General features: G+C 39.6%; 1 protein-coding gene and 1 long non-coding RNA gene across 2 annotated transcripts in view; both read right to left on the minus strand.

Moving 5' to 3' along the window:
- Positions 1 to 1,298: 1,298 nt before the first annotated feature.
- On the minus strand, positions 1,299 to 13,630 carry LOC116586300. The gene is made up of 3 exons (XR_004283971.1): positions 13,618 to 13,630; positions 4,382 to 4,385; positions 1,299 to 1,468 (listed from the first exon to the last, which is right to left on the minus strand). It is a non-coding gene; the product is annotated as an uncharacterized LOC116586300 (long non-coding RNA).
- A 3,648-nt stretch (positions 13,631 to 17,278) lies between these two features.
- Positions 17,279 to 27,989, minus strand: part of LOC116587205 (translation initiation factor IF-2-like) — a 28,977-nt gene continuing 18,266 nt past the window's right edge. The window contains exons 2-5 of the mRNA XM_032337916.1: positions 19,974 to 20,263; positions 18,421 to 19,423; positions 17,768 to 17,874; positions 17,279 to 17,307 (exon numbers count right to left, since the gene is read on the minus strand). Of these exons, the coding sequence (XP_032193807.1) occupies positions 18,642 to 19,423; positions 19,974 to 20,263 (1,072 nt within the window). The 3' untranslated portion in view covers positions 17,279 to 17,307; positions 17,768 to 17,874; positions 18,421 to 18,641. The remainder of the gene's footprint in view (positions 17,308 to 17,767; positions 17,875 to 18,420; positions 19,424 to 19,973; positions 20,264 to 27,989) is intronic.

A 27,989-nucleotide genomic window follows, 5' to 3' on the forward strand; every position in this document is an offset into this window, starting at 1 on the left:
AATTTTTACAACAATTCAAAAGTAATTTTTACAACAATTCAAAAAAATTTTTAAGTTATAAATCCAAAGAAAAGAAAACTTAAATAACCTGAGGAAGCTTCAGGGGAAAACAGTGGTACTTCAGTTGGACTTGATGGATGATAATGTGTAGAAAGAAGCCAAGTAGAATAAAAAAAAAAAAAGAAGCCAAGTAGGAGTTGCAGAACAATCATTAAAAAATTTAATGATGAGAATGCTCCCACTTTCATCTGTAATTGTGCTTATTTCTCAGAATTTCTCAAACAGATCAATATTTAAATTTTATTTTTCCAGAAACTGGACATGAATTACCAAAAGTTTATAATTTCTTTAAAAATCAGCTTCCAGGGGCTCCTGGGTGGCTCAGTGGGTTGAACCTCTGCCTTTGGCTCGGGTCATGATTTTAGAGTCCTGGGATGGAATTCCACATCGGGCTTTCTGCTCGCCAGGGACCCTGCTTCCCATCCCCACCCCCACCCCCCACCCCCGCCTGCTTCTCTGCCTACTTATGTTCTCTCTCTGTGTCAAATGAATACATAAATAAATCTCTAAAAAAATTAAAAAAATAAAAATCAGCTTCCAAATATTCAATACAGGTAGTTTCACATTCTGCATTGCATTATTCCTACATACATGCCAGTAAAAGTAATTTGATCTTCTCAAGCAATGCGGAGCATTATAAAAGAGAATTCTTAGAATATTCCCAGTTCCTCCCTCTCATTCTATATAATGTTGCTATCATTAATTTCACTTATCCATAAATTGTCAACAATGAATAAGCTGCTGCTATCATTAGCAACAGTGGTGGACACAAGTCCTTACACATTAGTCAAAACCCACAGAACGAGGGCAGCTGGGTGGCTCAGTCCATTAAGCCTTTGCCTTCAGCTCAGGTCAAGATCCCCGGCTCCTGGGATTGAGTCCCACGTCAGGCTTCCTGCTCTGCAGAGTCTGCTTCTCCCTCTCCCTCTTTCTCTGCCCTGCTCCTGCTCTTGCTTTATGTCAAATAAAAAAAAAAATTAAAAAAATAATAATAATAAACAAAACCACCCACAGAATATACATCACAAAGAGTAAACCCTTATGTAAACTGAGTTAATAATGTTAACAGCAGGGGTGCCTGGGTGGCTCAGTTGGTTAAGCCGCTGCCTTTGGCTCAGGTCATGACCCCAAGGTCCTGGTATCGAGCCCCACATCGGGCTCTCTGCTCAGCAGGGAGCCTGCTTCTCCCCTTCCCTCTCTCTGCCTGCCTCTCTGCCTACTTGTGATCTCTGTCTGTCAAATAAATAAACAAAATCTTAAAAAAAAAAAAAAAAAGTTAACAATATTGGTTCACCAATTGCAACAAATGTACCAGTCAGTTAAAGGGGAAACACTAATGGAGTAGGTGGCAACTCCATACTTCCTTCTCAATTTTTCTGAAAATCTGAAACTACTCAAAAAGATTTAGCTCGGGTCATGATCTGGTGGTATTGGGATCCAGACCCCTGTCAGGTTCCCTGATCAGTGGCTTCTCCCACCCGCTCTGTTACTCTGTTGGCTTGTGTTCTCTCAATCTCTCTCTCTGAAAAAAATAAATAAAATCTTAAAAAAAATTTTATTTGAGATTACCAATTACATACTGCTTCAGGATAAATCTTTCCATAGATCCTCTTGGCTCAAATATGGATGTCATTTTTATTTTTTGTAAAATAAGCTGTATTCCAGTTATTTCTAAATTTTAAAATGATCATCTATGACAAACTGGCATCTGCCAAGGTTTCATAATTTGCATGAGCTTAGAACTTGTTTATTCATCCAAGGTTTCATTCATCCAAGGTTTCATTATTTGCATGAGCCTAGAACTTGTTTTTCTACAATACCTATTAAAAATATTCAGAAAATATTGCTATTTTAGCTTCCAGTTAAGTATGGTTCTGAAGGGGAAGAAAAGTATAGTTCTGGGGAATCTAATGCACAGCACTGTGATAGATTTTATTGTTAATACAGTGTTACATACTTGACAATTGTTAAGAAAAAAATGTGCTGAGAAGAAAGTGTCATCTAACACACTGGAGGCAATCAACACACTGTACACCGTAAACTTACACAATATTATATGTCAATGGTATTTCAATAAAGCAGGGAGGGGTGAAAATTAAAAAAGCAAAAAATAAACATCTGGCACAAAAAAACAGTGCTACTCTATTTTTTTTTTTTAAGATTTTATTTATTTGTCAGAGAGACAGTGCACATGCACACAAGCAGGGGGAGCAGCAGATAAAGGGAGAAGCAGGCTCTCTGCTCATGGGACTCCATCCCAGGACCCTGGGGTCATGACCTGAGCCAGAGGCGGACACTTAAGCAACTGAGCCACCAAGGCATCCCAAACAGTGCTATTCTAAAGAAAATGTATACTTCAAAAAATACCTAGGAAAGCTAATTTCAGTACATCTGAAATTAATGATGTACTATATGTTAACTAACTGAATTTAAAAAAAAAAAATCAATACGGTCAGGAAAACTGCATTTATTTTTCAAACCTCATTTACATCACTAACAAACTAAATTACCTCTAGGATTTCACTTCCCCATCTAGGCCAATAGTTTTCTTTTCTGCTAATTAAAAAAAAAAAGATAGGGGGGTTATCTAGAATAGACTATTTTCTAAGTTAGTCATTTTCAGAGATAAATCCCATTAAATATGAGGAAAATATAAGCATTCTGGGGAACATATCTTTCACTCACACCCAAATTACATATTAATTATATTACAGGGAAGAATAAGGTTAATAAGCCAGTGAAACATATCAACTGACAAAAACATTTTTTATGTGTATAAACTACCTAAGTAGAGAATTTACTATTATAATCAAAGGACCAAAATAACTGCCATTTAATGGTATCCATAATTATTACTATGCATCATACTAAGTACTAAGCAATTCAAGGAAAATGTTTATAATTAGAATTATTTTTTTTCTTGTTAAGAAACAAGAGGGTTCATGAAGCCAGTCAAGTATTACTTGAAAATACCCTCAAGAGGCAATTAAGGGGCAGAACTACAGTAAAAGATACCAACTTCTATCAACCCAAGGATTTTTATTTCTCTAACAAGTCGCACTCAGTTTAGCAAATTACATTTGGTCCTTTCCATTCCCACAGCCAAACAATGCTAAAGAAAGCAAATACAGTCTGATTAAATGGAAGGTCCTGGGCAGCAATAAAAATTACCTATTCCACTAATGAAGACTAAATTAATCACATTGCTACCCTAACAGTAGCCGATGGTCTCAAACAATGTAAGGCAAGTAAGGGAAGAATTCTGCAGTTAATAAAGAACAAACTAACAGTTACACCAGAAGGGAGGTTAGGGTAGGGCAGATGGGTGAAACAGGTGATGGGGATTCAGGAATACACTTGCTATGATGAGCACAGGGTGATGTACGGAAGTGTTGAGTTTCCATATTGTATACCTAAAACTAACAGTGCACTATATATTAACCAACTGCAATTTTTAAAAAAACTTCAAAAAATTTTTGTAGTTAAAAAGATGGGTTAAATGTTAGAATATATTATTTAATATATTTATTATTCAATTAAAAATAAATAGTACTTTGACAAGTGCAATAAATTATATACCTAGATCTAAGTACATGACTAAAAATCTATTAGCAATTTTTTCAAGTATTCAGAATACAGTAGGTGATACATATGAACAATCTCCTTCCTCTATTTTATACCCAGATAAGAATACAATTAATGGGGCGCCTGGGTGGCTCAGTGGGTTAAGCCGCTGCCTTCGGCTCAGGTCATGATCTCAGGGTCCTGGGATCGAGTCCCACATCGGGCTCTCTGCTCGGCGGGGGGCCTGCTTCCCTTCCTCTCTCTCTGTGATCTCTTCCCTTCCTCTCTCCTACTGTGATCTCTCTCTGTCAAATAAATAAATAAAATCTTAAAAAAAAAAAAAAAAAGAAATATTTAAAAAAAAAATACAATTAATGAAATTCATTCACAACAGCGATAGCTCTCGCCCTCCTTCTATTAACTTTGTGGAAATAAACACAGCAAAAAATATACGCATTTCTTTATAATTACAAGAAATATGCATACTAGGGGCACCTGGGTGGCTCAGTGGAGTAAGTGTCTGCCTTCAGCTCAGGTCATGATCCCAGGGCCCCTGGGATCAAATCCCGAATCAGGCTCTTTGCTTCTCCCTCTCCCTCTGCCTACAGCTCCCCTTACTTGTGCTATGTCAAATAAATAAAAAAAATTTTTTTAAATGCATACTAGAGGGGAGCCTGGGTGGCTCAGTGGGTTAAGCCGCTGCCTTCGGCTCAGGTCATGATCTCAGAGTCCTGGGATCGAGCCCTGTGTTGGGCACTCTGCTCAGTGGGGAGCCTGCTTCCTCCCCTCTCTCTGCCAGCCTCTCTGCCTGCTTGTAATCTCTGTCAAATAAATAAATAAAATCTTAAAAAAAAAAAAATGCATACTAGGGCACCTGAGTGGCTCAGTGGGTTAAGCCTCTGCCTTCGGCTCAGATCATGATTTCAGGGTCCTGGGATCAAGCCCCGTGTTGGGCTCTCTGCTCAGCGGGGAGCCTGCTTCCCTTCCTCTTTCTCTCTGCCTGCCTCTCTGCCTATTTGTGATCTCCTTCTGTCAAATAAATAAATAAAATCTTAAAATAGAATAAAATAAAATAAAATAAAATAAATTAAAAATACATACTAATAAGAAATATGGATTTGACAACAAGAAAATCATAAACACACTGGAAGGCATATAACTATTAAATAAATGGAAAACTCACCTTCCTATAAAGACATATGGTATATTAGATTATACTTCCTAAGTAATCTATGAACTCAAAGCACTCTCAATCAAGAACCATACTTGAGGGACGCCTGGGTGGCTCAGCTGGTTAAGCGGCTGCCTTCGGCTCAGGTCATGATCCCAGCGTCCTGGGATCGAGTCCCGCATCGGGCTCCTTGCTCAGCCGGGAGCCTGCTTCTCCCTCTGCCTCTGCCTACCACTCTGTCTGCTTGTGCTCACTCTCGCTCCTCTCTCTCTCTCTCTCTCTGACAAATAAATAAATAAATAAACCTTTAAAAAAAAAAAAAAAAAAAAAAAAGAACCATACTTGATCTTAGCCAAAAGGCCAAGAAGCGATTCTCCATCAACACAGCAAGAAGCATTTAGAACTTACAATGACTCAAGTCGATCTGGAAAATTCTTTTTTTTTTTTTAAGATATTATTTATTTATTTGACAGACAGAGATCACAAGTAGGCAGAGAGGCAGGCAGGAGGGGGTGGGGAAGCAGGCTCCCTGCCAAACAGAGAGCCTGATGCAGGGCTCGATCCCAGGACCCTGAGATCATGACCTGAGACGAAGACAGAGGCTTTAACCCACTGAGCCACCCAGGCGTCCCTGGAAAATTCTTTGTAAAGCAGACTGATAGTGGTGCCTGGTGGCTCAGTTGTCTAAGCAACTGATTCTTGATTTTGGCTCAGGTCATTATCTTAGGATGGTTAGGTCAAGCCCCAGGTCAGGCTCCATGTTCATCATCTTTCTCTCTCTCTCTGCCTCGGCCCTTCATGCATATGCATGCAAGCTCACTCTCCCAAATAAAAAAAATAAATCTTTAAAAACAAAAATAAGGTGATAAGACAAAACTTTTTTTTTTTTTAGATTTGATTTATTTATTTGACACAGAGAGAGAGAGAGACATACACACACACACTGCAAGAGAGGGAACACAAATAGGGGCAGTGGGAGAGGGAGAAGCAGGCTTTCTGGCAAGCGGGGATCCCAGGTCAAGCTCCATCCCATGACTCTGGGATCATGACCTGAGCCAAAGGCAGACACCTAACAATTGAGCCATCCAGGCACCCCGATAATCCAAAACTTTCAGGTATTAAGCATACTGTAATGAAGGAAAAAAAAAAATCAAGACAATATAGTATTACCATAACAAAAACAAAAATCTTGACATTAATTAAGTATATATGGGAATATACTATTGATAAAGATAGAATTTTACAGGTAAAAAGAAGATTTACCCAACAAACGGTAATATTATCCTAATATCTTAAGAATATCTTAAGAATAAATCCAGATGATTGTTTCACTACTTAAACTTAGGTTATTATATTTATAATCTTAGCACAAATCCTTTTCAAGAATATCATTACACCCATAAATGCATAAATATGATTAATCTGACTACATAAAAAAAAAAATTTTTAAGATTTTATTTATTTATTTGACAGAGAGAGATCACAAGCAGGCAGAGAGGCAGGCAGAGAGAGAGGGTAGGGAAGCAGGCTCCCTGCTGAGCTGAAAGCCTGATGCAGGACTTGATCCCAGGACCCTGAGATCATGACCTGAGCTGAAGGCAGCGGCTTAACCCACTAAGCCACACAGGTGCCTCACTATATCAAAATTTAAACTTCTATATAACCCAATAGCATATAAGCAATAAACCAATTAAATCCATGTGAAACACAAAAGGCATACAAAAATGTCATATTCTTAAAAGAATTCTTACAATGAACTTGCCAATGTCAGTTAGTAAACAACAGATTTAAATCTAGGCACTCTGACTCCAAAGCTTATGTCCTTACCTATTATACTTTACTCCCTGTCTCAGATTTGCACAACTATTTCAAGACAGCTAATATCCAATTTGTTCAAGAATGCACTTAGAAAGGTATGCTTACATATTATTTGTGAAAGTGTAAATTGATACAATATCTTCAGAGGGAATTTGCTTCTATCAATCAACTAGAATTACATACATAGCAAATAAACTTTGGGTATTTAGCTGGCAGAAAAAAAGCAAATAAAAGTGCAAACATTTATGTGCAAAAAAATAGAGAATAAACATATATTCTGTACAGTACTGTATGTATAACAACCATAACGCTTATTAACACATATACATACCTACTAGATCTCTAAATATATAATTGATATATATATATAATTGAAACATATCTCCCATTTATATTTAAAAATACTTAGACATGTATATACATGAACAGTGAAATGATGGAATACACACTGAAGTATTCATAAAAATACACAACACACTAATCAGAATATCTGGGAGATGCGATTATGGAAAAATTTTTCATTTGCTATATATTTCTATATTGAATATTTATAATCAGAAAAAAAAAATGTAATTGTTTTAGCCCTTTGCCTACCAAAGCCTGTCACTGCTTGTACCTTATCTAGCCTTTCTAACCTACTCTAAAATAACTTGGTCTACGGATACCTAAAAGAAAGAACTGATAAAAGTAGTACTGACTTCAGTAACTAAGGTCAGGAAGAAGACTCCCAGGGTTTCTGGCTTGGGGATCATTTTCACAAGAGCAGACAAGACACTAGGTTGATATCAAGTGTCTCTAAGAAATCAAAGTTTATCTACTATTCACAGTCTCTGTTACTCTTCAGCTAGTCCCAGGATAATGAACAAAATCTTTTGAAATCCCCAAAGATTAACAGGGCACCCAAAGAATCCATTTGCTGCTTCCAGGATCCTTATCTTTTCCTAGAAGACTGAAAGCAAATCTTAATTCTAATCACAAAAAGAAATGCCAATATACTACTACTACTACTACTTCTCTCTCTCTCTTTTTTTTTTTTAAAGATTGTATTTATTTGACAGAGAGAACACAAACAGGCAGAGCAGTAGACAGAGGGAGAAGGAGAAGCAGGCTCCCCACTGAGCAGGGAGCCCAATGTGGGGCTTGAACCCGGGACCCTGGGATCATGACCTGAGCTGAAGGCAGATGCTTATCTGACTGAGCCGCCCAGATGCCATGCCAGTACACTTCTTAAATCACTTCAAAATCTCTAAGGATGGGGAAGTTAAACCAATTCTTTCCAAGGCTAAGTAAAAGCCCTGGCAGGGAGATCATAGGTTTCTTACATTTACACCTAATACAAATGAAACCACTTCATCCCTGCCCCACCATCCAATCCAGACTCTAGATTTAGTCTAAGGTTTGAAATTCCAAGGACACCGTTATCAGAAAGATCAATATGTATGCCAAACTTTGGAGTCTTACAAACAATATAACCTCAATGCAGAAAGCATAGTTATATCAAAATTACTGCACTCAACTAAAATTGAGCTTCAACATTACCTCCATAAGGATGCAGCCAATGTAGACAATAAGAATATGATTCTTTCCATCCACCTTTCACACAGTAACGTGTGATTACCAAGGAATGAAATATTTCACCTAAATATATTGTACCAAACATTACACTTTAGAATTGTATCCCTTTAGAAATACTTTGAAAATTAATTTGACTACAGGGACTTGTCTTCTGTCTGAAAATGTCTGTCTGAAAACATGTTATCACATCTCCCTCGCCAAAAAAAAAAAAAGTATAGAAACAAAACTAGTTCTCACTATCAGAAATAAATTACAACTATGGAAAGGGACAACATGAGAATGAACCCTGTGGTACTGAATTAAAATGAAATGTATCTCTGAGAAACCATCCTATATTTACTGAAATATATTCATAAATGTGAATGTATACGTGTGTGCATACAAAAATATCCCCTAGCTTAATGCACTTAAGGCGGCCTGGGAGCAGCAATACCCCAAGAAGCAACAAAGACAAGAAGTGTCCAGATCTTGGCTTCTAAGTACCATTTTCCACTAAAACTTACCAGAGCAAGTTTAATGGTTAACTCTAGAACACCATATTGTGCTGGATACAAGAAGGAAGAACTGTATCAAAAAGAAAGAAGAAATTAAGCCAGCTAGAAGGGGTTCTCACTACCCAAATCCAGAACATCTGAGTATCAAAACAAATGATAATAGATTATAACCCAGTGAATATAATAGTTTATGGTGATGTAAATAAATGAGTAAGTTAAAAATAAAGAAGGAGTGCCTGGGTGGCTCAGTAAGTTAAAGCCTCTGCCTTCGGCTCAGGTCATAATCCCAGGGTCCTGGGAAGGAGCCCCACCTCGGGCTCTCTGCCAGGCAGGGAGCCTACATACTCCTCTCTCTCTGCCTGCCTCTCTGCCTACTTGTGATCTCTGTCTGTCAAATAAATAAATAAAATCTTTTAAAAAAAATAATGAAGAAAATGTTTACATAGTTCCAAAGTACCTACCCCCCAAATATTTATTAATTGCAAGTAAGGAAAGAATACCTTGACATACGAGGTATCTGGTAGTTACAACCATAATCGCATAATCAATGACTCTCATCAATAATGGGACAACTGAAATTGCCTATGACCTGATAAGACGCAATGAGAAGAACTTCCATGATAACCCTTCCAAAGACCTAATCATAAAAATCTAAATCTAATCACAAAATCTAATCAAAGATCTAATCATGACAACATCACAGAAATAGAATTAAGGGATATTCTACAAGATAACTAGATCTACAATCTTGAAAAGAGTCAAGTCCTTGAAAGTAAACACAGAAACTGTTCCAGATTAAAAGAGACTAAAGACATGACAACTAAATGTAATATAAGATTGTCATGTGGGTCTTTTTGCTCTAATAGACGTGGGGGACACTGGTAAGATTTAGATGTGGGAAATGTAGTCTTTGTTAACTTCCTAATTTTGACAGTTATAAAGTCATTACACAGGATAATGTCCCTCTTTGTAGGTAATAAAAAAGTATTCGGGGGTAATGGAGTATCGATCAGGTGGGCAACATACTCTCATACATGTCAGGGACAAGAAAGGTTTTTGTTACTATGCTTTCAACTTTTCTGTATATTTGTCATCATTCTAAACTTTTAAACATGAAAGAAATATTACCAAAAAATCTGTAGCAGTTACCAGAGAAGAGTTTATCTACAGATAACAACACAGAATGGAATTTGTTGAGAATCTGAAGTGAAAGGGGGGAAGGGAAGGGATGACAACAAACCACAACACATCTGAGGAACCAAATACAAAACAAAGTGGGATCTCCAAAAAGAGTAAGTTTTCTTTGCAAGGAGGACTGCGAAGTGTGTCCTGGGCAGTTACCCAGGTAATAAAACCATAGAACAGCTGCATGGTTAAGGCCTCCAGCAGGCACTCTATACTGTGGGATTTCTGGCACTTGGGCAGTATAACTGTGAAAATGGGAATATTACCCCCTGAGGGACAGGAAACACCTGTAAGAGGACAAACTACCACATACCCTAAAGGAGAAAGCCATTAGCTAACTAAATATACCAAAGCCAGAATAACAGGGATTCACATGGGCTGGGAGAATACCATGAAATGACCAATACCATACAATCTGGATCATAATACAAAGCAATAACCACAATGAACAATCAAACATGAGAAAAAACTAGAAGCATGATGGATATACCAAGTACAGTAAGATCAAATCTCCTATACTGCTAATAGAGGAAACAGAAGACAATGTAAAAGTTTTATCTCAGAGACTCAACAGGTTACAAGTAAATAAAAAATACAACTAAAAATTAAAAATCAACTCCTATGGGATGCCTGGGTGGCTCAGTTGGTGAAGCATTCGACTTTTGATTTCAGCTCAGGTCATGATCTCAGGAATATGAGATCAAGCGCCGCATCCTGGCTCTACACTGAAAACGGAACCTGCTTAAGATTCTCTCCCCCCGGGGTGCCTGGGTGGCTCAGTGGGTTAAGCCTCTGCCTTCAGCTCAGGTCATGATCTCAGGGTCCTGGGATTGAGCCCCACATCGGGCTCTCTGCTCAGCAGGGAGCCTGTTTCCCCCTCTCTCTGCCTGCCTCTCTGCCTACTTGTGATCTGTCAAATAAATAAATGAAATCTTTTAAAAAAAAAAAAAAATTCTCTCTCCCTCTTCCTCTGTACCTACGCCCTGCCACCGCACACATGCTCTCCATCCCTCTCTCTAAAAAATCTACTCCCATGAAAAATCAAGAGTTCCCAGAAACTCTATCCTTCCCACTAAATAAAGTAACTGAAAATAAGTGAAGGCTAAATTGGTGAACTAAAATAAAATGTCAAGCCTCAGGATTCTTTCAGAATGTAATGCTAGAAGACACACACACACATACATACACCACACACAGGAGCACAAATCAAAGGAAATAATGAAAGCTCCATAAATCTCAACATTCATCTAAGTTTTCAAAGTGCAGAGTGCACTCCTTGGGCCTTAGAAGTCCTTAGACACTTGGAAAGATTCTTTAAGATCAAAACTATTTTCACAATTATACTGAAACATCATGTGTCCTCTCCTATTACATTAACAGGTATGCAGCAAAAATCCAGTGGGTAAAATTGCTAGCACCTTAGTGCAAAACCACTGGAATCAAGCTATATGAACACCACTGCATATTCCCAGATATCTTCTTTTTTCCTTGAAGCTTTTATTTAAGTTCCAGCTAGTTAACATACAGAGCAATATTAGTTTCAGGTGCAGAATTCAGTGATTTATCACAAGTGCCCTCCTTAATACCCATAACCTGTTGAAGCCATCCCCTGCCTACCTCCCCTCCAGTAACCATCAATTTGTTCTCTACAGTTAATTCCCAGATTTCTTTTTAAATGCCACATTCACTTAATATCTTTAATAAAGCAGTATAAAATAGTTTTATTAAATTTCCACTCTTTAATACATGTCTTTTTAACATTTTATGTGAAAGAATGGCAATGCTGAGGAAAAATACTTGTGTATTTACTTCAAATTATAAGCTAAATTAGCTTTTTTCTCATGAAACACTACTTTGACCTAAAAGAACAGATGACAAACTATGCTTGTAGACTTAGGAATCTGGCAGACATTTTCTCAAAAATAAACCAAGTATGCCTGCAACTGCAAGGGAAAAACACTAACAGAATTTGTTACCAATGATTAATATTCAAACTTCCAAGTGAAAATTCAGAAATGTCTCCCTGTTACCCTGATTTTGACAACTTCACAATATTAAAAACTTTTTTGATGAAATTAGTGGTGATATTAATAATTTTTGTTTTCTACTACCTAATGAAATACACCAAATTCTCGAAAATGTAAATAGAACTCAATGAACCAGTATTTCTCCAACAACCATTACGGGATGTCACGAAATTATGCACAGGTAAAAGATTCAAAGTGCAAGATAAACTAATGGATTTTCAGGTAACAAGAATCAAAAACTCCCTGATACAGTGTCACATCTGACACTGCAGCTATCCTTTAAGAAATTTTGGTGTGGGAACATTTCTTAATGAAATGTGGCTCATTCAGTTAAGTGTCTCATTCAGTTAAGTGTCTGCCTTCATCAGTTCAGGTCATGATCCCAGAGTTTTAGGATGGATTCCCATATTGAGCTCCTTGCTCAGTGGGGAGTCTCCTCCCTCTGCCTCTGCTGCTGCTCCCCCTGCCTGCGTGCTCTCTCGCTGACAAATAAATAAAATCTTTATAAAAAAAATTTTTTTTGGTGTGGTATCAAGGAATATCATCCACAATTATAAAAAAAAATGTTGAAAATACTCCTTCCTTTTCCAATCACTTCTCTGCATAATCCTGGATTTTCTTCATATAATTCAACCAGAACAACTTACTACAGACTGAATATAAAAGTAGATGTGAGAACCAAGCTGTTTCTATTTACCCAGACATAGGAGACTTGCAGAAATATTTGACAATGTCCCTCATTCTGCTACCATTTGTTTTGAAAAATTCTTCTTGTTGTTTTATTACATCAATGTCATGATAACATACTATGATTTATGTTATTTATTCTTTTTAAAGATTTTATTTATTTGAGAGAGAATGTGCACGCATGCACATTCACATGCACATGCACAAGAGGGGGACAGAGGGAGAGGGAGAAGCAGGGGCTCCCCACTGAGCAGAAGCCAGAAGCTCCATCACAGGACCCTAGGATCACACCCTGAGACGCAAGCAGATGCCTAACCAACTGAGCCACCCAAGCACCCCAGATTTATGGTTTTTTAAACAAATTAATTGATATTTAGGAATTTCTAATATGGGAAATAAAGTAAATATAACCCACATAAAACAAAGCTTTATGGGACTTCTTAGTAATTTTAAGAGTATAAAGGGATCCTAAGACCAAAAAATTTGGAATAGTTGCCTTAGGTCTACTACTATTACTTATAATTATATTGTGCTATAATAGAGTGAATTCTCTGGGTGCCTGGGTGGCTCAGTGGGTTAAGCCTCTGACTTCGGCTCAGGTCATTATCTCACGGTCCTGGGATCGAGTCCTGCATCAGGGTCTCTGCTCAGTGGAGAGCCTGCTTCCCTCTTTCTCTCTCTGCCTGCCTCTCTGCCTACTTGTGATCTCTCTCTCTCTGTCAAATAAATAAAGAAACTCTTTTTAAAAAATTTTTTAAAAATAGAGTGAATTCTCCTAAGGACAAATGAACTGTATAAGGCACACTGTCCTAAAGCAAGTTGTCAAAGACTATTCTGTTTCCTAAGTTATTCAGTCTTCTTTCCATTTTCCTGTTCCCTCTGAGGAACTTAAGGATGTTGCCATAGCCCTTTCTCACCCATTCTAATAAAGCAACAAGCCAGGAAACCACTCACTATGTACAAAAGTAAATGGGCTCTGAATAAGGATGGCCATAGAACTAATGCCCCCAGATGTTTTTACACCCATTTTGATTACTTTTTTTAAAATTATTTCCAAGGGGCACCTGGGTGGCTCAGAGGGTTAAAGCCTCTGCCTTCGGCTCAGGTCATGATCCCAGTGTTCTGGGATCGAGCCCCACATCAGGGTCTCTGCTCAGCGGAGAGCCTGCTTCCCTCTTTCTCTCTCTGCCTACTTGTGACCTCTCCCTGTCGAATAACAAATAAAATCTTTTAAAAAAAATTATTTCCTACTTTTTCTACTATATTCTATATACCTAAAATCATAGGTATTCTTCAGATAAAGTCTTCTTTTATTAACTTCATTTTTAGATAATCTTTTCTACTGTCTTACATACTACCATTTATAAAGCCTGGCAAGGCCTTCATCCAATGGTACCTGAAACAAAAATTCCAGTGACAAAAATAAAGTAAGTGACAGAATTCCAGCGTGCTTATTTTATAAAAACAAACAAAGGAAGGGAATTTCAAAATTTTAGGGACACTGAGAGAAAAGACATCTAACCTGAGGGATAGGACAGAAAAGAAAGGGACAAATGGAGAAGAAAAATAGAGATATAAGCTTGTGTGTGTGTGCGTGTTAAGATTTTATTTATTTATTTATTTATTTATTTATTTATTTAACAGGGAGATAGAGAACATAAGTAGGCAGAGCGGCAGGCAGAGGTAGAGGGAGAAGCGGGCTCTCTGCTGAGCAGGAAGCCGGATGTGGGACTTGATCCCAGAATCATGACCTGGGCCTAAGGCAGCTGCTTAATGACTGAGCCACCCAGGCGCCCAAGCTTATATGTTTTAAAAAGCCAAAAGCATAATGAAACAAAAAGGTAGAGGGGTTTACAGTGTCTTAATAAAGGAGTACATAACAACATGATCTTAACAGAGGTAATTCTGTGGATATTTAAAAAAAAAAAAAAAGTTCAGGAAACATAAATTTAAAAATCTATTATGAGTATCTGGTTATAATACTGGCATGTAAACTGAGTGGTAATGCAAAAGTGATATTTACAATTAAATGGGGCAAATAATTTTTTTCTATTCATGTTGTGAATAGTTTTTTTAGGTGATGAGCACGGACTCATAAAGTTTAGAAAAGAGGGAAAGAGCAACACATAATCAAGAAATAGCTGAACATGGAGAAAATAGAGGAAGCAAATGAAGCAAACTACAAAAAATAGGAAGCTAAAGAAATGAGAAGACAGGGACGCCTGGGTGGCTCAGTTGGTTAAGCAGCTGCCTTCGGCTCAGGTCATGATCCCAGCGTTCTGGGATCGAGTCCCACACTGGGCTCCTTGCTCAGCAGGGAGCCTGCTTCTCCCTCTGCCTCTGCCTGCCATTCTGTCTGCCTGTGCTCCCTCTCTCCCTTTCTCTGATAAATAAATAAAATCTTAAAAAAAGAAAAAAAAGAAAGAAAGAAATGAGAAGACAAAGCATAATAATAGCTAGATTCCTATTTTACAATTAGGAAACCTAAGACAGAGGAGAAAACTAAAGGTAAATCTGAAAAATGGGTGCAGTATGGTTCAAGAGTTAGTTATGAGAGGCACCAAGGAAGAAACAAAAAAGTATCTAGTCAAAGAAAACTTGGAGGCAGAAGTGCTGAATTCTTTCCTTACAAAATTCAGAAGTATGTACTGAAAAGTATAATTCACGTATTCGTTTCTATGGCAGGAGCAAACAGCCTGCATGCAAAAACTGAAAAATCTATTTTGCACAAGTACAATTTATGTTGTCAAGAAAGGAAAAGATAAAGACCTCTTTAGAATTTACAACACAGGTGTTCTTACCACGCGCCCCCCCAAGCATCTAATAGGGAAATAGGCAAAGGTTACCACGCGCCCCCCCAAGCATCTAATAGGGAAATAGGCAAAGGAAAGAGTCAAAACAAAAATGCAAGCAACAAAGTGTTTAAATAGAATCTAGCTAAGCAGCACTCAAAAAAGAGAATTACTCTGCTATCCAGCATCATTAAAATTCTGCATAAACCCAAATACTTTATGAACACTGCCATAATCTATTCCTAGCCAAAACAGCTTTAAGTCTAAATTATGTTATCTATAAACAATTATTTAAAATAAATGCTGAAAGATGCACCTAATTTTCTGAAATTTTTAAGTGTTTCTTAAAGTAAGGTATTGTTTACTACCAAGAGTTCAATATCAGCATCTCTAAAAGAAGTGAATTTAGAGATTTACCAATGATATACATAAAATGTCTGTAACTATAGCTACTACTTCATTAAGAAATAACATGCAATAAAAAGCTGGTTTCCATATTTGAACCATTGTAAGCTTTTCAGACATGAGAAGTTTGCAAAAGCTTGATCTGAACAAGTGAACTTTATAATGTAATAATATTTGAATTAATTAGTTGAAGGATTAAGTTTATCACTACTGAAAACTCCTAAGTACTTTCCATAAATACCGCCACTAAATACGTACTTTGTGCAATGTAAACAAAAGGTTTAGAAGTACTCCAGATTTACCAATTTAATCTAAGAAAACCCATACAAGACTAAGAAGTATAGAAAAAGAATACTAAGAAGAATATCCAAAATGTAAAGCCACTTGAATATTTCAACTGTTTACCATCTTTCTGTAACCTCTTTTCAAACCCTACAGTCACATTTTAAACAAGGCTTGAAAATATGTGTAGTTTGACAACAGTATAAAGCCTGAAATTAATTACGTTAATTCAGTACTGAAGTAACAGAATTCTAAGTAAACCACAAAGTGAATTTTGTCTTGATGGTACAAAAGGAATCCAAGGTTCTACAAGGGTGAACATTTCACATTTTTAAAGTGTGCTCTCTGCATCTAAACATACTACTGATGCTCAAAATAAAAAAAAAAAAAAATCAAGAACTTTATCTAAAAACGGATTTAAGCAGTCACTTTCAAGTGCTGCAATACTTCTCACTTGTAAAATTTACTAATGCAGAGAAACATCTTCACAGAGTGATAATTTTCTACAAAAGACTTGCTCTATTAAGGCTCTGTTGCTCTGAGGCCAAGTAGAAGCCATATAAGGAAACTGAAGTTCAATGCCATTTATTTTGTTCTGCTCCTTCGGATGCCCAAGAATAACCCCTTTCGTTGCTTAATATTATGTCCCAAATCATAAAGCAGATCACTTATAGACTTTTAAATTCCTTCATAAAGCTATTCTGACTTAACAGGAATGACTTGATGGTTCACCACCTTACCAACACAAATAAATAAATGATAAATTTTTAAAGACGACCTCTGAGGGGAAAAAAATCAATACAATATATAATAACAGTTAAGAGACTCCCATTTTGGAAATGTACTTAACATAATAAACAAGCTGTGAAATAATTTGGTCCTGCTCTTCAAAAGCTATTTCTTCTTTCAACTAAAGAATGTCAACTATTTTTCATGGAGTAGCATGAGCAAACTAAATATTAATTTACAGTTAAAATATACCTACCAACAGGATGCCATACTCATTTAATATTTATTCCAAAGCACGGTATTATGTTTCACCTCCTTTACCACAGTATAAGGGGAAAAAAAAAAAAAAAAGACATACTAAAACACCAACCAGGGGAGCCTGGGTGGCTCACTGGGTTAAGCCTCTGCCTTCAGCTCAGGTCAAGATCTCTGGGATCGAGCCCCGAATCCGATGCTCTGCTCTGCGGGAGCCTGCTTCCCCCTCTCTCTGCCTGCTTCTCTGCCTACTTGTGATCTCTCTGTCAAATAAATAAATAAATAAATAAAATCTTTTAAAAATAATAATAAATAAAACACCAACCAAAAAGCCGTTTGTGTTTGTTGTGAACAAACTAGTTTTTTCTTTAAGGACTACCAATTGGTTCAGAAGTGTTTATAGCTCTGACCGGTGGAATGTCTCCCATGTTTCACTAATTTTCTGCCACCAGGGTAGACACCTATCACTTACTAGACAGAACCAGCCAAAACATTTGGACCAATACAAAAATGTAAATAAAGTACTAAAGTAAAAGAACTGATGTTTATTATAATCAATAAGACCTCCATAAAAATCGTTTTAAGCGTTTTACTTTCCTTTATATATTCTGTTCTTAACTACAGAGGAGTCCTAAGAGATCAGACTACTTACGGGTGTATTTGTTTTTTAATTACAACTCTTTACCCATAATACTTTCTCCTTCTCCTTCCTAGGTCACTTACAAGAAAAATTAAGCAGATACTTCCTTCCTTTCGATTAACCAAACAAGTATCATTGAGATTGTAAACGTCCGAAAAGGAGCCAGCTACTGAAGAAATACATCTCCCACCTTAAAAAAAAAAAAAAAGACTAAGTATGGCAAACAAAGTTTGTTTATAAAATCCAACCAAATACGTCTCTAAGGGCTGCAACTAAAAATAAAACAAAACCTCTATATACAATTAACGCAAAAGTCAAGTAATCGGCAACAGTATAAACAAATGTGGCAGCCATCTCAACAACAGTAAATCCCTCGCTGCAGCGACCTAACTTTTTTCCAAAACTGGAGCTGCCAGGTTCGATAACTTAATAAATAAAATATATACATTGTATGTATTTTAGGAAACTAAAACTTCTGGACCTAGTGCTGAACAAAGGCACGCTTTCTTCCGATTGCTTTAAACTTTTCGTCTCACCGCATTCTTACAACCTCTTCTAAAGTAACCACAGTCCAGATGGTAGAAGGGAAAAATCAGTTCTACTTACTATTTAGCAACTGAAAGACTATCCACTTCGACACTACGAAAGATTAATCTAGAGCAAGTGGGAGAAAAGTGAGAAACCCCAAAGTACCTCTCTTTCCCGGCCCAAGAGCTGTTCTGGTGGAGAAAATTACCTTTCGGTCGGGCAGTGTCTCAGGGTAGCTTTTTCAAGGCTTCGCCAGACATGATTTCCTTCCCTTCATTAGTCACTTTGGATCCAGCCGAATTTCTCTCTCCAGTGAGAGCGGATGTGGAGTGGCCTCCCGCAGTAGGACGAGTAGGTGGTTCGGAGTAGGGGGTTGGGAAGAGGGCTGGTTTCCTGGTCTCAACTTAGACAGGAGTTTCCCAGCCCCAACTAGGATCTCCGCCGAAAAAAAAACTTTTCACTCGTGACACCGCCCGGAATTACCGTGCGAAACTCACTTCCTGCCTTGGCGCAGAAGCAGGATCCAGCTCGGTCCAGGGGAACCCGGAAAACCAGCTCCGCGCGCGCCGGGGAGGGGGAGGGCAAGGGGGAGTCCGCGGAGAGCCTCGAGCTCCGGGCGCCCGGCGCGCCCCGCACACCCGACGGCGGCGGCGGAACCCGGCCGGCGGGGACCAAGATGCCGCCGGGGCGCTGGGCGAGCCTCGGCCGCGCTAGGCCGCCAGCTCCTCCTCGCCGCCGCCCCCAGAGTCGGGCGGCGGGGTTATTGTCTCGATAGCGCCTGCCGCGCCCTTCGCCCGCGCCGCCGCCGCCGCCGCGGCCGCCCCGGGCCGGAGCCGAGGGGCCGGGCAAGCTCGATGGCGGCCCCCTCCCCGGGCAGTCCGTCGGGCCGTCCGTTCTTCCGTCCGTCCCTCTCCGCCTTTCCCAGTCGCCCTCGAACCCTCGTCTCCCTCTCCCGTTTTCCCGCCGCCGTCCCTTCGCTCCCCTCCTCCTTCTTCTCCCCAGGCGGCGGTGGCTCCCCCGGGAAGCCCAGCGGGTGGGGGCAGGCGGCGGCTGGGTCTCTTCACGAGCTTGCGGGGCCGCGGCAGGGGCCGAGGCTGCGTCCCGCGCCGCCGCGCCACATTCACTCGAGCGAGAGACTGCGAGGGGAGGGGTGGGGAGGGGAGGGAGAGGAGAGAAAGGAGGAGGAAGGGAGCAGGGGCGGAGGGGAGTGACTGCCTCTCAGGCCGCAGCGGCAACAGCGCCACCGCCCCGCTGGTGAGGGGGAAGAGACTGCGCGCGGCTCCTCCGCGGCGGGGGCGGGGCGGCCTCCCGCCGGCTTCTCCCCAGCCGCCAACAGCCGGGCTGGAGGCCGGCGCGAGCCAGTCACGGCGCGCGGGGGCGGCGCGGGCAGACGTCTGCGGCGGCGGTGGGGGGCGTGGGGGGCGTGGGGGGCGTGGGGGGCGTGGGGGGCGGTGGGGGGCGGCGGCGGACCCGGGGTCGGGGGGTGGGGGGGGAGGGGCCGCCGGCGGCGGCGGCGGCGGCGTTAGGCCAGCTCAGGCCTAGGCCGGGGGAGCCCTGCCTGCAGCCCCCCAGCCGCCCGAGGTGGAGGACGCTAACGATGCGGACCCCGACTCCTTTGCGCCCAGCCGTGGAGACTGAGCGCCCCCGAGCCTCCCACGTCCCGGCCGACTGAGCTGCTCTCTTAAGACAGTAATCGGTGCGAAGGGTTCAAGTGCACCCCCGATTTTAAGGCTGCAGGTATCTCAACTGCAGCACTCCAACTTCCTCTAATGGCACGCTCGGTTTGCAGGAAACCACAGCGGCGGCTCGGTGAAGCTTCCCACGCCGGCCCTCGCTCGGAGCTTGCTCGCGCAGCACAGCAGCTGGGGCTCCTCCAGGTCTCAGCCTCCCACTGGCGAGGAGACAAAGCTGGCGCGGGGAGGGGGAAGAATGGCCCGCGAAATTGCCTCAAGATAGTGCCTTTGTTAGAGGAGGCATTGGCCACACTCCGAAGGCGACGTAGGCTTCCAACCCCAGCGGTTTCGGTGGTGCAGTCTTGAATTGCGCTGGCCCTAATAATTCAGTCTGGCAGGGTTTGCGTTTATTGCGGAGCGAGACTCTTAAGCATTCCGTCAACACATATGGCATAAAACGCTTCAACCATAACATTGCACAGTTTTTGCAGTTACTGCTTTAAATATGTTAACAGACAAGACGGCCTTGTTTTACCAGACAAGAAACGTGATAGATACGGAAGAAACCATTCCCCGCCCCCAGTCTCTGCTGTGCTTAACCCTGTACAATGATGGTAATTAGTCTGTGTGTCCCCGAAGTCATTGCTTCAGTTCTTCCGTCTGTGTTCCAGAGATAATTATTTATTACCAAGTTTGAATAAAGCACTGTATGCCCTATAGATAATTTTTGGCTTGCATCCAAAGGAAGGAGTTCATAAAGTCCATCAAAGAACTGTTTACCAAAGTGAGTTGTACGCTAGTGAAAACACTTGAAATAACTCCAAAGGTGTTCAAGACATTCTGTTAGTGTGACAGCATCTTAACTACTTCCAGAACTGCTGGAATGAACACAGGTAGTTCTTTAGGGTAGAGCTGAAGTTGAAGGCTCCCAAATAGTACCAAAGTGTTCAGGTTTACTCAGTGCTGGAGTGGAGGTAGGAGAACATTTAACTACAGCGAGGAAATGAAATGACAATCAGGTGTAATAGTAACACCAAGCTAGTTAAGCCATCTTATGTGAATATGAGTCTTGGGCATTGTATAAAATCTAAAGTTGGTATATTGTTTATGGTATTTTTAATCTCAGAAGAAGGATTTCCTGCTCCCCTTTCAAAAACCGGCTTGAAGGGCGCCTGGGTGGCTCAGTCGTTAAGCATCTGCCTTGGGCTCAGGTCATGATCCCAGGGTTCTGGGATAGCCCGACATTGGGATCCCTGCTTGACGGGAAGCCTGCTTCTCTCTCTCCCATTCCCTCTGCTATGTTCCCCCTCTCGCTGTGTCTCTCCCCGCGTCTCTGTCAAATAAATAAATGAAATCTTAAAAAGAAAAAAACAAAAACAAAAAAACCAAAACCAAAACAAAAAAAAACACACCTGGCTTGAGTCTGACCAAACTCAGTAGCATAGCCCTGAACTAAAAGGGTCACTCTACTAAAGCATCCCAGGATGGAGTATCTCCCATACCAGTATGAGACCAGATAGAATCTGGAATTTCAGTGTTGTATTTAGTCCCAGGTTGGTTCAAGACCCCTTTAAATGTGGCATCATCGATGTACGTAAGCCTAACTGGCACCACCCCTTCCCAAACTTAATGGGACCAGACCAGTCCCTAGGTTAGGACCTGCCTGGGCCCTAACTTTTTTCCCCTACTTAAACTCCTACTGGGGTCCAATCTGGCCAGTTCCCATTTAGGCTGGAAAAGTTTTTATAACCAAAGCCCCTCCTCCAATTCACCTAAAATTTTGTTGTGGGAGTTAATCCTTTTGAGTCTTTTATTTCTCTAGCACAAAGCCATAATCCTGGGAAAGGTAATATTTAAGCCTTATTAGTCATTTATACCTAATTCATCAGATTGCTTCCCCAAAGCAGCTTTTGATGAGAGGGAATATAGAGACAGCATATGCTGATGCTGAAAAGGTAGGAGAGGGAAATGTGGTTCCATTCTTTGTGGAAATATGTGAAGAGAAGTATAGATAATAAGGTGCCTCCCATTTGATTGTTAAGTAAGTACTACATGTACTGCAAGAATGAGCCCCAAAGCACTGAACCTAAGAGGCTGGAAGCCAGGATACACCATTTACCAATATTATGCATTTTGACAAATGTTTCTTTAATGATGCCTTTTAAAATATCTTCAGCAGGAATTCTGTGTCTGTGCTCATACAGAGGTGAAATGACAGATATATATGACCAGGGTATTCAGAAATCAGAAATAATGATTCATCTTTGTTGTTCATCACTGACTACTTAGTTCTAAATCATATGAGCAGCACATACAGATGTAGCCAAATCTTCCATTTGTTCTTTTATTATAAGGCATTCTTGGTCTGTGCTTTACAGATTAATTTCCTTTGAAAATCTTCTCACAGTTCAACTAAGATGGACTTAACATTTCAATTATGATTAAAAAGAGAACTAAAGCCCCACCTTCAACAAGCCTGCCTAACTGTGATTCAGTAATGATTAACTGAACTCCAGGACCACCTTAGAGAGAAAGCTAATAAATTTGTTGATACTCTAGCTTCATCTTCCCCATTGTGATTCTCTAAATAATTCTCTGTGAAAGGCAGGGAATTCTTTCTTTGGGATTCCCCTTCCCAGTGGCTGGGCTCAGGAGAGGAATTACTGTCTGCTACAGATAAGCCACATATCTGAAGGAAAGTCTTAAGGTCTTAAACATTCCAGGGAATGCACACAGCATTCATCAAGGGGAAAAAAAGTCTCAGCAAAGAGCCTATCTACTGTTTTAAAAAGGGTCCCCCTGTCACTTCCCTATATCAGCCAGGCAGCTATGCAGAGGCACTGCGAAAGAAAGCAAGTAAAGGGCAAAGAGACATTCCAGATGATCATTCTTTTCTTTCTTTCTCAAAACCTAGTGAAGAATTGGTTATCTAAAACCGAAGTCTTTGGGATGCCTGGGTGGCTCAGTTGGTTAAGCGGCTGCCTTCGGCTCAGGTCATGATCCCAGCATCCTGGGATCGAGTCCCACATCGGGCTCCTTGCTTGATAGGGAGCCTGCTTCTCCCTCTGCCTCTATCTCTCTCTCTCTGTCACTCCCTCTCTCTAACAAATAAATAAAATCTTTAAAAAAAAAAAAAACAACAAAGTCTTTGTCACAGTATCATTAGGGGAAAATTAATCTAGAATAGAGCTAGAGTTTTTAAAAGTCTAGAAGCATTAGAGCAACTAGATCAAAAGGCATTATAACATATAGTGGGTTTTTTTGTTGTTTTTTTTTTAATTTATTTGACAGACAAAGATCACAAGTAGGCAGAGAGGCAGGCAGAGAGAGAGGAAGGAAAGCAGGCTCCTCTGTGGAGCAGGGAGCCCGATGCGGGGCTCAATCCCAGGACCCTGGGATCATGACCTGAGCCGAAAGCAGAGGCTTTAACCCACTGAGCCACCCAGGTGCCCCTATAACATGTAGTTTTAGTAAGGACTGACTTCCCTATTTTCACTTCCATCTTAGCCCCTTGATAGGGAGAGGGCAGGAGGTTAGGGTACCAAGAGTGTGGGAAAAGGACACTTGGGTTCAAAAGAGGCAATACATGCAGGAACCAAAATTAAGGATTTTATAGTACTTTGGGAATGGAATCATCCCTCCTGTAGCATGCCTTTCTGACATATTTTCAATAATATTTTTTGAAACAGAAGTAAGTCTGCCTCTTGTGAAAATCTTATGAAAAGTTTTCACTTTTTTTGCCCTAGTATATGCTTGATAATCTTTTGTTTTCCATCCTATACATTTTATAGCCTATCGGAATTAAATTTCTTTCAGATGTCTTATGAGTTTTTTAAAGTAGAGAGAAAATAAATAATGCCCGGTGATTTTATATGTGATCTCTGAAACAGGACAGCCTGAATTAGAAACTTAGCTACTGAGTGACCTCGGGCAAGTTCCTGAACATCCATAAACATAAACTTGAGCTTCCTCATCTCTACAATGGGGACTATAATACTAACTGCCTCATAGATTATTGGGAGGATGACATAGGACAATGCTCATAAACTGCTTAGCACAGTGTTTGGCACATAAAAGTGTTAACTATTATAAGTACTTCACTTTAAAATGCACTGATAATATGTACCATGCTTCCATCACTTCTAAGATGGCCAGATAGATAACATTTCTAAAAAACAACAACAAAAAAAAACTAGAATACTTCTTAGAGGAAAAGCACACATTAATAACAATTATCCAGAGACAACAAATGTAAAATCATGACTGTCCTGGACCAACTAAAACAAATAGTCTCCCTAATCATTTCCAACTTTACTATTTCCTTCTGATCACTTCCCCTCTCATAGCTTCCCTGGTATGAATCATAATCTATGTCAATCATACTATAACATGCACACTTCTTCTAAATCATAACAGTATTAATCAACAAAAAAAGCTTAAATACTGCTGCTTATTGCCTTTCAGTGCAGGCTTTCACTTAAGAATACCATTTTTCTTTGGGTAACGAAACTGTTTTCCTACTCACATGCACACTATATATTTTTCTATAGTATTTTTTTTTTAAAAAGACTGTTTAGCATCAAGTATGAAAACAGCCAATACATGAATGTGAAGCATGATTTGAGATGTAGTGTGAGGCTAAATGCCCTTCTCTAGACGGCAACTATGTATCATAAAAACTTGTTTAACTAACCAACATACCATTCCTATTTCAAAGTAAATTATCTCTGCTGTTGATGATAACAATATCATCAGAATAACTGGAGAAATCTCACTTAAATTGAGTTTAATCAGTATTAAGAAAATGAAACTTCTCAACTGGGTTTTCTAAAATAATTCTGAATATACTTTAACACTCATACTTCCTTCCACCTGGTGGGGGGGGGAATGTATTTTCTGAGAATTGAGTACAAACTTTCCTTCAGAAATGTTGAGCTAAAAATAGCATATTTTAAAATAATAGCATATTTTAAGATGTTTCCTCTATCTTCTGTTTTCCTTAGCTCAATTTTTTTTATTTTTCTGCCATTAAATTTATGTCAACAATCAGATCAGTCATGTAGTAGTTTAGTTTTCTTAGTTTCTAGTATTCCTCTAAAATAGATAGAAAATTAGTCTTCCTTCTACCTCTAGAAACTGCCTCTGAGGGTTTATGTTTTCTCATTCAAAACATTTTATTGTATATTTTTCATACTTCCTGCTATATACCATGCCAAACTATTTATAGAAAAGTCACTTTCCTTCCAAAGGATTTGTAATTCTTTACATAGGAATAAATATGTAAGGAAGAAATAGTTTTCAAATATTTTATTTGGTAATTTCAGCACAATTTTTCTTTTTCATTCTTGATATTTTATTTCATTTACCTGATTTCCAGTCACTTACCTCATAGAAAACTGATATTTCCGGTTTGTCTTCTGTCCTAATGAAACCTTAGCTTATAAGTTCTTTGTCATCAATCCTGTCATCTTTCAGAAAAGTTCTGGCACTGACATTAGCATTTACTAGCTGATGACCTTGGACAAATGATTTAATCTCTGTGCAATAATTCATGATCTATAAAATGGAAAGATAAGCCCCTTCTTATCTATCTCATAGGGTTATTGTGGGCATCAAATGAGATGAGGTAAATGAAAACACACTATAAATATTACATAAATAAACACTGTCTTTTTTTTTTACATTAATAGTAATACATTTCATTATTATCATCAATAAAATATCATAAGCCATATTCTATGTCCATTGACATAGCGGCTCTATACTATGCATACTTTAGATTACCTATTACGTGCACAGTCTATTTTCTTTTTTTTTTTTAAGATTTTTTATTTATTCATGAGAGACAGAGAGAGGCAGAGGCAGAGGGAGACACAGACTCCCCACAGAGCAGGGACCCCGATGTGGGGCTCCATTCCAGGATCCTGGGATCATGACCCAAGCCGAAGGCAGACACTTAACCAACTGAGCTACCCAGGCACCTGCATGGTCTATTTTATATAAAGTCTATAACCTAAAAGAAGAAGTAGGTATAAACTCACCAAATTTAATATAAAAATTCAAGTCATTAATTCAGCTGTCCAAAATTCAGAAGCTTTATTATTCAGACACTGGTTAGATTTTACACCATGAAATGTTGCTAGGCAAATGAGAAGCATTAAATTTAGGGAGAATCTTTGACCTACTTAAAGATAATAAGTTTTTTAAACTCTAGAATCCAAACATTTTTAGTAGTGTTTGAACAAGCATGAAGGGACCTTTAGAGGTCTGGTTTCTAGTTCAGCTGCATTTTATAGGTGAGAGAGCTTAGATTTGAAGACTTGCCCAAAGTATAGTACTGGTTAGAGGTAGAACCATACTTAGAACACAGTTCTCCCCCATTTCAGTATCTATTCTTCTCTACCACGCTGCGACCACACAGTAATCTAAACATGGAACAACCAGAAACCACCGAAGAAAAGTTTGGCAGAACTAACCAAATTCATAAAACTTGCTTTGGCCAAAGCCATTATAAACAAAGTTAAAAGATAAATGACAGTTGGAGAAAAAATACAACATATATGAGAAACAATAGCTAATATTTATACTATATAAAAGGTTCTTATCAATCCAGAACAAAATAATAATCCCATAGAAGTATTTACAGAGACATAAATCAATAGCACACACACACACACACACACACACACACACACACACACACACACATAATACAAAGAGCCAATAAACATTTGAAATATGTAATGGCTTTAAAAAGCAAGTAGAGAACAACCTCATTTAAAAACCAAGATAGCTTGGAGCACCTGGCTGGCTCAGTTGCAAGAGATTATGACTCCTGATGTCGGGCTTGTGAGTTCAAGCCCCGCAGTGGGTGTGGAAGTTACCAAAATAAATAAATAAACTTTGTAATAAAACAAAACAAGGTAACTGAAAGTTTACTGAGCTTTTGTTGTTTTCATTAGAGTTGGGGAGATAGCTCTTTTTCAACTCTCTCAATGAGCAAAAGGAACCCCAAAAAGGGGATCCCAAAAGGGGATCTTATGACTTTGATAGAAAGAGAACCGAGCCATTCTGATGACAACTAAATTGGAATTAAATTAACTTAGGGGGCGCCTGGGTGGCTCAGTTGGTTAGGTGGCCACTCTTGACTTCAGATCAGGTCATGGTCCTGGGGTCGTGATCCTGGGGTCATGAGATTGAACCCTGCCTATGCTTCTCTCTCTCTCCCTCTGCCCCTCCCCCTGCTTGCATGTGCATGCTTTCTTTCTCAAATAAATAAATCAAGCTTTAAAAACAACAACAACAACAACAACACCTTAAACATAGTCGCAGAAACCAGTCTTTCTGGTGCTGCTGCTCCATGAATGTCTGTCTATAGGGAAATTCAGTAACACCAACTGGAAAGGATCAGGGTTTAGGCAAACACTAATGGGCCTCTCTTTGGGCATATTCCCCTAGGCCAAACCACCAGGCTTCTAGATATGCATTTGCCACACTGTGCTCAAGTTAAGGTTATGTATTCTGGAAACCATGGATTTTAAGACACTAGGATTCTAAAATAAGTGCTGAACAGTTTGAGATGGTGGCAAATTGTTCCAGCAAATCAAAATTGTGTTTATGTAATGAGTTTAAGGCCCTGAAATTACCTCCCAGATTCCATTAGGGTTACAGACTGAGGATCTGTTAGGGCTGGGGAATCCTGTGAAAAGATCCAAGGAGTCAAGTGCAGAAGTAACCATAGGAGTGGGGAAGAGGCAGAAGAAATTCTGCCTTTATTTGTAATGTGAACTCCCTCTACTCTTCACACTTCCTTGGACTTGCTTCCTGGCAAGTGTTCCAAAGACAAGTAATAGGGGGAAAAATGAGATCAGGTAGGACAAAAGGAGACAAAAGTAGCCTTAAGCAATTTTAAAAAAGAAAACAAACCTAAAACCAGAAAGTGAAGCAAAATATTTTTCTAAAAGATTGAAATAAATTTGTAGAAAACACAATGGATGAAAGGAGAAAGAAAAATGAGAGTCAGAAATCACTAAAAAGAGCAAGTAGAGGGGCGCCTGGGTGGCTCAGTGGGTTAAAGCCTCTGCCTTCAGCTCAGGTCATGATC

The sequence above is a fragment of the Mustela erminea genome, chromosome 3 (genome assembly GCF_009829155.1).
Source record: "Mustela erminea isolate mMusErm1 chromosome 3, mMusErm1.Pri, whole genome shotgun sequence".
Lineage (NCBI taxonomy): Eukaryota > Metazoa > Chordata > Mammalia > Carnivora > Mustelidae > Mustela > Mustela erminea.